Source organism: Triticum dicoccoides, chromosome 5A (genome assembly GCF_002162155.2).
Source record: "Triticum dicoccoides isolate Atlit2015 ecotype Zavitan chromosome 5A, WEW_v2.0, whole genome shotgun sequence".
Classification (NCBI taxonomy): domain Eukaryota; kingdom Viridiplantae; phylum Streptophyta; class Magnoliopsida; order Poales; family Poaceae; genus Triticum; species Triticum dicoccoides.
In genome coordinates, this window is record NC_041388.1 from 21,499,389 (window position 1) to 21,509,089 (window position 9,701).

A 9,701-nucleotide genomic window follows, 5' to 3' on the forward strand; every position below is an offset into this window, starting at 1 on the left:
GAAACGAAGGGGATAGAAGATAATATTCCTACCATGACTGATGACTGAACATTGAACACCGGAAGTTGGTTGAGATCTCTGTCGGAATGGAACACTTAAAAATTGTTTTGTTGCTGCTGCTGCTAATTTATGAATATCAATAGAAATCATGAATGGACCAGGTTGGGCAGATGCAAGAATAATTGCACTACGTATCTTATCTGAAATAATTGTGCAATTAATTCCTCAAAAGAATGGTCGACATTTTTCTTGTGTTATTAGGAAAGAAATGGTCCACATCGACCAAACACACATGCTGACATGCCGTCGTTGTGCCCTAATCAAAGCAGCAGGCTGATTAATCACTTGTGATCTGACATTCGTATGTCTAGCATTTTTGTTTGTCAGCTGATTAAGCACCAACTGATGATGATGAGGTTTCGGCTTGCAGTTTGTAAGCTTGCGTCTTCTATCTTTCTGCCCAAGCTCATCGTCATCATTGTTCTAAGCTCATGTGGCATGCAAGATGGAACATGGCTGCCGCGTCACCAGGAAGAAGAATGATGCAGCTTCCAAAAGGGATCTGCTCAGCTGCCATGTGTCCCTTCCTACCAAAAGTCCACACAAAGTCACAAACGTACTCATCTGCAGCCACAAAACCAAATTTGATTTGATCACGGGCCGACCGACCAATGCTACAAGACATGCGAGCTCCACCGCGGCCATGCATGGCGCCACAGCATTACTGTACCTCAGCTGAGCTCCACCGCCGTATTCGATTACAGTAGCTGAGCTGAGCTCCGGACATCAACGCCATGGCTTTCTTGCAGAGGATGTACAAGAGCAGGCGCAATGCCGCCGCCGTGACCGCGAGCGCCTCCTTCCTGCTGCTCCTGCTCGTCGTCATATGCCTTTCCCTGCGCACGCAGCACGGCGGGACCTTCTTCTTCGGCTCGGGCGCCGGAGGGCGGGAGCCGGGGAGCTGCGAGGCGGAGCTGCAGGCGCTGGAGGGCCGCGCCGCGCGGTGCCGGTACCTCCGCTCGTCGTCCCACCCGCCGTGCGCGCCGACCGGGTACGTCGACTACCTCGCGCTCTTCTACTGCGCGTGCGGGGAGGACGAGGAGGGGCTCTGGTGGTGGTCGCCGTGGCTGGGCGGCGCGGCGATCGCGCTCTGGCTGCTCCTTCTCTTCTACCTCCTCGGCGACACCGCCTCCGAGTACTTCTGCGCCTCGCTGGAGGGCCTCTCTGCCGCGCTCCGCCTGCCGCCCGCCGTGGCCGGGGTCACGCTGCTCTCGCTCGGCAACGGCGCGCCCGACGTGCTCTCCAGCGTCGTGGCGTTCGCGTCCGACGGCGGGGAGGCGGGGGACGTGGGGCTCAGCGGCGCGCTCGGCGGCGCGCTGTTCGTGTCCACCGTCGTCGCCGGCGTGGTCGCCATCGTCGCCGCTCGCCGCGGTGGCGCCGTCATTGAGCGGAGCGGGTTCGTGCGCGACGTGTGCTTTCTTCTCGTCGCGCTCTGCTACCTCCTCGCCGTGCTGGTCGCCGGCACGGTCACGGTGTGGGCGGCCGCGTGCTTCCTCTCCCTCTACGCCGCCTACGTCCTCCTCGTCTCGACGTCGCACTGCTGCTCCGCCGCCGCCGACGACGACAGCACAAAGACAATGAAGCCTTCCGATGACCTCGCCGCCCCGCTCCTCCTCCCGGTCACCGTATCCTCCAAGCAGCCACCAAGGACCTTCGCCAGCGGCCTCTTGGCCGCAGTCCACGCGCCGCTCTACCTCCCGCGCCGCCTCACCATCCCGGACATCGACGGGCACCGCTGGTCCAGGCCGTATGCCATCACGTCAGCGCTCCTCGGCCCTCTCCTCCTCGCCGTAGTCACCTCCCCGACCAGCCCGACCGCGCTCCTCGCCGGCACCCTCACCGGCACGCTCCTCGCCATCGCCGCGGCCGCGACCACGGACGCCGCGGCACCACCACACGGCCGGTACGCCCGCCTCGTGTGGCTCAGCGGCGGGTTCCTCATGTCCATCCTCTGGTCCTACCTCCTGGCCCGGGAGCTCGTGGCCCTCCTCGTGTCCACCGGCATCATCGTCGGCGTCCCCGCGAGCGTGCTGGGGGTCACCGTGCTCGCGTGGGGCAACTCCCTCGGCGACATGGTCGCGGACGTGGCGATGGCGACGCAGGACGGCGCGGCGGGCGCCCAGACGGCCGTGGCGGGGTGCTACGCCGGGCCGGCGTTCAACACGGTGGTGGGGCTGGGGCTGTCGATGGCACTGGCGGCGGGGGCGCGGTACCCGGAGCCGTACAGGATCCCGGTGGATGCGGCGACGTACGTGACGGTGGCGTTCCTGGTGGGCGGGCTGGCGTGGGCGTTGGTGGTGCTGCCGGCGAGGGGGATGAGGCTGGACGTCACGCTCGGTGCCGGGCTGCTCGCCGTGTACCTCTGCTTCATCGCCGTCCGGGTCGCCGACGCCGTCGGCGTCCTCAGCCTAGATTCTCTCCTACCGAGACAGTGATTGAGGACTGTCGGATTTGATTTGATGGTGCAGCGGCAAGATCGAACAAGATCCTGAGGCTAAAAGAGTAGTAGTACGTAGGTTGGTGCGGAAGTGATGGAGCTGGCTTGGCTTGGCTGCTTCTCACACACGCTCGTGACACTTCAGTTGTGAGAGGGCAATGCATGCATGTGGATATGTAAAGCCACAAAACAAAGTCATTCTTTGTTATCTGTTGTAAATTAAGTATGATATAGGAAAAAGGGGATGAAGTACTTGTCTATAATTGTTAATTGCCATGTAAAGTACAGGTACATACTATGAGTAAATGCTTTAACTCACTATAAACTCCCTAGGGTGGAAGCTCTCTCAATCAATTGAGGTCTCTAATTTGAAACTTGGTCCACTTGATCAACCTCTTGTGTTTTGTGGAGTTATCTGCGGATGGATGGGCTTGTTGGTAGGTGGTTGGTATGGTGGAGTGATACGAGTCGATTCAGGGCAGCGATTTCAAGAGCCCACAGCACTCTGGAGGTTGTTTTCCTTCTTTCTTCACTGGTCTGTCGGTGTTGACCACGTATCGCACGCCTCGCCCCGAGGGCCGTCAATGGGCCATGTGTTCTTGTCATGTTGCGTCTCTAGGGCGACCCAATTTTGCCATATCTTTTTGTTATATGTGCAGAAGGGCTGTCAGCGATGCTCAAGGATGCGCAACAAAGGGGAACAATGAACGGCATTCAAGTCTGTGCAGGGGCTCCCTCAATCTCTCAACTATTTTTTGCCGATGACTCGGTTCTGTTGATGAGAGCGAGGGAGGATGAAGCCAGGGAATTGAGGTGAATCCTTGCGGTATATGAAAGGTGTTCGGGACAGTGCATTAATCAGGAAAAATCTGCTATCATGCTCAGTAAGAACAGTATGACGCAATCCAAACAGAGTGTAAAGGATACTCTCGGCATCACCAATGAAGCGTATAATGAAAATTACCTAGGGCTCCCTGTGTATATTGGGCGATCGAAGAGGAAGGCGTTTGCTTACTTGAGGGATGCTATATGGAATCATATGCAGGGCTGGAACGAGCGCACTCTGTCTCGTCAGGGAAAGGAAATCTTAGTTAAGGGAGTCGCACAGGCAGTCCCCACCTTTGCCATGTCAGTGTTTTACCTAACGAAGACCTTTTGTGATGAGTTGAGTGCAATGATAGGTCGGTATTGGTGCAACCAACAGGAAAATGAAAACAAAGTGCACTGGGTGGGCTGCCAGAAGCTCACTAAATCCAAAGGCAAAGGAGGACTTGGGTTCAGAGATATACATGACTTCAACATTGCTATGTTAGCAAGGCAGGTGTGGCGACTCATCCAGCAACCAGATAGCCTCTGTGCACAGATGATGAAGGCCAAGTATTACCGAACTGTGATGTGTTGGAAGCGGATCTGAGCGCCAATGTGTCATATGCTTGGAGGAGTATTACACATGGAATTGGCCTCATCAAAAAAGGTGTGATTTGGCGGGTTGGTGATAGACAAAATATCCATATATGGGATGATCCATGGATCCCTAGGGCTTGGCCCACGAAAGTTGTGACTCCTAGAGGGAGCAGTTTGTTAACTAAGGTGTTTGAAATCATCGATCCGACCACTGGGAAGTGGGACGAGGAGCTCATAAGAGACATGTTTTGGGAGGAGGATGCCGCCTTAATCCTTCAGCTACCACTTCGGGATGGAGCCGAGGATTTCCGAGCATGGCATTTTGACAGCAAAGGACTGTTCTCTGTTAAGCAAGCCTACAAACTACAACGAGTGTTCTCCGAGCACTCCGGCGAGGGTCAGACAGGCGAGCCACAAGCTGTTGGTGACCTAGATGGCGGCGGTGATGTGAGATGGAAAAGGATCTGGAAGCTTCCGTGCCCGGGGAAAATCAGACATTTTGTATGGCGGATGGCTCATAACATGATCGCCACAAAGGACATCCTGGCAAAAAGAGGAATGAATATCGAAGACCACATGTGCTTCATGTGCAATGCGAGACATGAGTCAGGGAAACACCTCTTCGTTGACTGTAGTGAGGTCAAACCGGTGTGGTTGAAGCTTGAACTCGAACATATTAGGCTGCAACTCTCAAACTGCGAGTCTGTGGGTGAGACCATGGACACTTTATGGCAGGCCCCGGAAAATGAGAGGATGTAGGTCATCGTAATGTGGTGGCAATGGTGGAACCAGAGGAACAAGGTGCGTGAAGGGGAGAAGCCCATGGATCACGACCAGTTCGTGTGTAGGGCTGCATGCACGGCTGCGAAATACTTGGGGTGTTTATGCAAAATTCCCAAGCTCAGCGGGATCCCTCAGGCCTGGTCCCTGCCGCCGCCGGATGAGCTGAAGCTTAATGTCGATGGTGCCTATAACCCGGGAAGCCAGCATGGGGCATGGGGCGTGATCATTCGTGACTCTATGGAGCACGTGGTAGCTGCACGAGCGGGACGGGTTGATCACGTAGCCTCGGCATTTGACACGGAGCTGCAAGCCGTCGAGCAAGCGCTGGACGTAGCGGCCGAACTAGGGGTGTTGCGGCTTACTGTGGAAACGGACGCGCTCCTGGTGCAACAAGCTTTAAATCGGCGAGCTCCAGACTTCTCCAGGCAAACCCATGTGATTGAGGATGTCAAAGTACAAGCGCGGCTATGGTTTGCTTCCTGTGTATTTGCTCATTGTAAGAGAGAAGCCAATACGGCTGCCCACAATCTAGCTAAGATCGGCTTGTCACTCGCTGCGGGTGAGGTTATTGTACTGGATGATGACCTTCCAGCTGATGTAGCTGCTTCTTTTATGGGCGATTCTTCCCAAGTTGTTGCATAATAAAGCATTTTGCTTGACCTAAAAAAAGAAGACCGCGCGGAGGTGAAGAGGAAAAAAATCAGAGGTGATTGGGCGCAGAAGCGGCTCCACAAGATCTTGATTGCTAGGAGTAGGAGGCTTGAGGGAAGTTTGGCGTTCTTCCCGGTTGGGTGTTCGACGGCTGCGAGCACGCTTCTAGGAGCAACGTCTTTCCAAGCCGGTCATTCGGCGGCTAGACGTTCGGCGGTTGCAACCTCGCTTGCTGGGACCTGTCTTTTTCGGTTGGGTGTTAGGTGGATGAGACCTCATCGGCTGGCACTAGTGTTTTTTTCCTTTCTTTGTTCGTTGTTTTTCCGGGGGTGTCGCTTTTTCTCATTTTCCTTTGAGTATCTAGATTTTTTCGTTTTGCCTTCCTCTTGCATTTGATTGTATGGCTCTTGTCAATTGTTGTTTTAGAGTGTGTTAGTACATTATAGTGGCTTGTTGTTCACGGGCTTCATGATTTTGATCTGGACTGATGTTTGATGTTTTTTTAATTGGTTGCCGTGTGTTTGTTTTATCGTGAACCACCGATGCTTGCTTTTATGACGGTCGTCTGCTCGTGGGCAACCTTTGCTTGTCTGCGTGGATTGGTGGTCCATGGTGTTTTCTTCGTTGTTTTGCCATGGCATGGGAGAGAAACCCTTGTTTTTTATCTCTGATTTTGGGTTGTCGTGTAGTATTTTGTTGTGCTTATGTTTTGTAATGATCAACTGTAGTTTCTCCATGATAATATGATGAAGTTCTATTGCCATCAATACTATCATAATAGGGGGTTGCCAAACCGTTTTTACATGTCGTTGATGTTTAACTTAGCAAGCCAAAATTGATGTATGTATGTGCGTTGAGTGTGATAGGTTGTCCTGGCGTATACATACAAGGATGCCGCATTCCATCTATGCAAGCGGTGCAGCAAAGCGCACAAAGTGCTTCTCGTATATGATCATTTCCAACCCAGCCATCTAGGATGAATTACCACCCGCTTATGACTTAGTTGACTGAGAACTTGGTAGACCCAACTGCAACACCTCCACAAAACCTCTTCACTTAATCATAACAACATGCCGACGTCGTTGGTCAAGACTTGAGAAAATATCAAGTCATTGACGACTAACAATTAATCCATGATAAGTTACAATAACATGACGTCAAAAAATGTCTTTAGATTACATACCATACATTATCTTGTTTTATCATTGTTTTCCAAAAAGGTTGTGAACCTCTTCGGAATGTACATGTACAATTTGTACATACATATGTGTTTATGTGTGTCTTTCATTTTTATTTATCTTAAATTCTTAGAACCAATAGTTATAATTTAGAAAATACTGTAATCATAGAAATTTTCTCAGTACACGTGTGGTCGCTACTTGTTATATCATCTTCAATCGGACGCTCTAACCCCCCATATGTCTGCCATCCGACCTGGTCCCCCATACCCATTCCGTATGCCCGAGTTATCTGGTATCCTTCAAACCTAGCCCATATACACGCAGATTTGGGGCCGCCTGGACATGTCCACCATGCCGGACCCACATCAAACCCCCTAAATCGATCTCCATCCTTTCCCAACCTACCATCTTCCTCTCTGTTATGTCCTCATCCGCTCTGCCCTTTGCCCGTTCTACTCCCCCGCCATAGCTTTGTCGCCATCCCCCATCCGGCCCTAACCCGCAAAACCGTCCATCGTTCGTCCAGACGTCCTTCTTGCACCAAATGCGACCGCCACCCTGGTGCGTCCTACTCCACCTAACATATACCTTGCATGTCTAGTTTTTGATGAAATGTTAAGAGTTTTTTAGGTTATTTTTGTGCATTTGTAGCTAAACGATGGATTTATTGGAGGATGAGTTTGCTTACCCATAGCTTGATGAGTTCATTATCAAGGAGTTCATCAATTCGTCATATTCATACATTGATGACCATGAAGATGAAGACCTGATGGTGATGATGAGCATCCTTGAAGACATGGAGAAGCAAGAGGAGCATGTTCTCAACTTCAAGGGTTCGATGCCAGGCAGGATAGTTGTGGCCCGTGATAGGATAAAGGGACAACAAGATCTCTACAACAAATATGTATTCAGTGTGCTTTTTTTTTTGCATCACTTATGGATGATCAAACATTTGTTCCTGTGCGTAGTGGAGGGTGTGAAGGCATATGATCCTTACTTCGTGCCAAGGAAGAAATGTTGTGGACACCTGTCGTTCTCTTCTATGCAGAAATGCATGACTGCTCTGACGATGTTTGTATGTGATACAAACCAGGGATGTCGCTGATGAGGTCAGTCGAATGGGAAAGCATACATGCTCTGAGGCAATAGTGAAGTTGCGTATACCGTGGTGAAGGTGTTTGAACCTGAGTACTTGAGAGAACCAAATGCCAAGGACATGGAAAGTTATTGGCAATTGGAGCATCAAGAAGTTTTCCAGATATGCTGGGTTCAGTTGACTGCATGCATTGCAATAAAAGAACTGCACGATAGGTTTGCGCGGGAAATACCAAGGTTACACAAAGAGGTCACCATCATACTTGAAGAAGTGGCATCAAAAGACTTATGAATTTTACATACTTTATATGGCATGCCATAGTCTCACAAGGGAATCAACGTGCATCAATGATCTTCATTGTTCAAGATAATTTGTGATGGGGATGCCCAACCATGCAACTACACACTCAAGGGCTATGAGGACACCATGGAGTACTACCTTGTTGATGATATTTATCCTCAGTGAACGACGTTTGGGAAGACTATCTCTAGCCCCAATAATAACAAAAGGTGTCTCTTTGCACACGTGTAAGAAGGTGCTAAGTAAGATGTGGAGTGGGCATTTGGAGTGCTCGAAGCTCATTGGTATTGTTCGTGGAGCTGCAAATATATGAGATCTAGTGATGACTTGTTGTGTAATCTTGCACAACAAGATTGTAGTGGATGAGGGTGATCGTGCTAGTACACATGATTTTGTGAAGTCCGGAGTACAAGTCCTCCTCCGAGAACAAGATGCAGTGCATGTTGTCAACTTACTAGAGATGCGTCGACAACTTAAAGATCAACAGGCGCGCGCGCAACTACTCAATGATCTTGTGGAGCATATGTGTATCCACATCAAAAATCATTAAGTTTTATGATTCAACTATGCCCTTACAGCATATACAAACCAGACTTACCAAATATGACCCTCTAAACGTTTGCGGACATGCCTGGTCAGTAATCGGGCGTGCCCGTTTTGAACCTCTATTTGTCCGTCCATGCAGCCACACTCCTCATTTTCTTCCTCGTATGTCCGGTCACTTGCACGTGATTGATGGAGATGAAGAGAGGAAAAGAAAAGAATAAATAAAGAAAGAGAAAATGTGGTTTGAGGTGGGCCTCGTCCTACGTGGTCGACTGACCGGACGCGTCCACGAGCCCTCATATCCTCCCTACATTTGTCCTTAATATGAGGGTTCGCGGATAGCCCAGACGTATAAGGATGATATGATGGGTCCGACTGGGTCACTTTTTTTCCTTCTCTCTTCTGTCCGGTCACTGACTGGACGCGTCCACGACCGTTTGAGGAGGATTTGAGAATGCCGGTTGTAGATGCTCTTATGGATAATATTTATGTCTGAGCTATGTATTTTTCCCTTCCAATCAGGACTATATGTTTTTTGTATTGTTGTGTGCTATAATTCATTGTTGTGTATTTGTATCAGTCAATGATCCACGTGCATGTGTTTGCATGGAAATCCGGTTTTAAAAATGAGGGTGTGGTTGCCCGGGCGAAATAGGGTTCACTGACCTCTATCCACCGACGCGTTCGCGGACATATAAGGGATCACATCAAGCAAGTGTGATATATATGCTCTTCTATAATGACGAACAACCGACAGCTATGTACTTATTTCCAAATAGGAACTAATATAGTAATATGGAACATCCAGATGTGGCGCACCAGTGGTCTAGTGGTAGAATAGTACCCTGCCACGGTACAGACCCGGGTTCGATTCCCGGCTGGTGCATGCTTTCCATTTTTGCCATCTGCTTTCTACCGAGTAAAAAGATTATATATTTTTTCTGTGTTTTTTATAGCCACGGCTTGCAACTCGAAGACTGGGGGTTCAACATCCAGTTGTTATGTCTTTGTGATGGAGGTTTATATCATTGGTTACTGTGATCAAATTTGTTTTCGTCTTTGCAGATTAAGTTCGTGTGGAGTTGGCCACGTGGCAGCTCGGCAGCCCCCCTTTTCTCTTGGGAAACTGAATGAATGGTCTAGTATAGACCTTGATCATGATGGTCTGAACTTATCTGATCATTCTACTTCCTCCTTATGATGACCCCACATACTTTTTGACCGTTAATTTTGATGCATTTTC

General features: G+C 50.2%; 1 protein-coding gene and 1 non-coding gene across 2 annotated transcripts; both read left to right on the forward strand.

The window, feature by feature from the left end:
• The first annotated feature begins 230 nt into the window (after window positions 1–230).
• LOC119298857 (cation/calcium exchanger 1-like) lies at window positions 231–2,795 on the forward strand. Its single transcript, XM_037576161.1, has one exon. The coding sequence runs from the start codon at window positions 795–797 to the stop codon at window positions 2,493–2,495; it is 1,701 nt and encodes a 566-aa protein (XP_037432058.1). The 5' UTR covers window positions 231–794; the 3' UTR covers window positions 2,496–2,795.
• A 6,478-nt stretch (window positions 2,796–9,273) lies between these two features.
• On the forward strand, window positions 9,274–9,344 carry TRNAG-GCC. Its single transcript has one exon. It is a non-coding gene; the product is annotated as a tRNA-Gly (tRNA).
• Window positions 9,345–9,701: the final 357 nt, after the last annotated feature.

Bases quoted from the DNA above. Each gene is read 5' to 3' on its own strand.
- LOC119298857 (XM_037576161.1), top strand. From the start codon at position 795: ATGGCTTTCTTGCAGAGGATGTACAAGAGCAGGCGCAATGCCGCCGCC.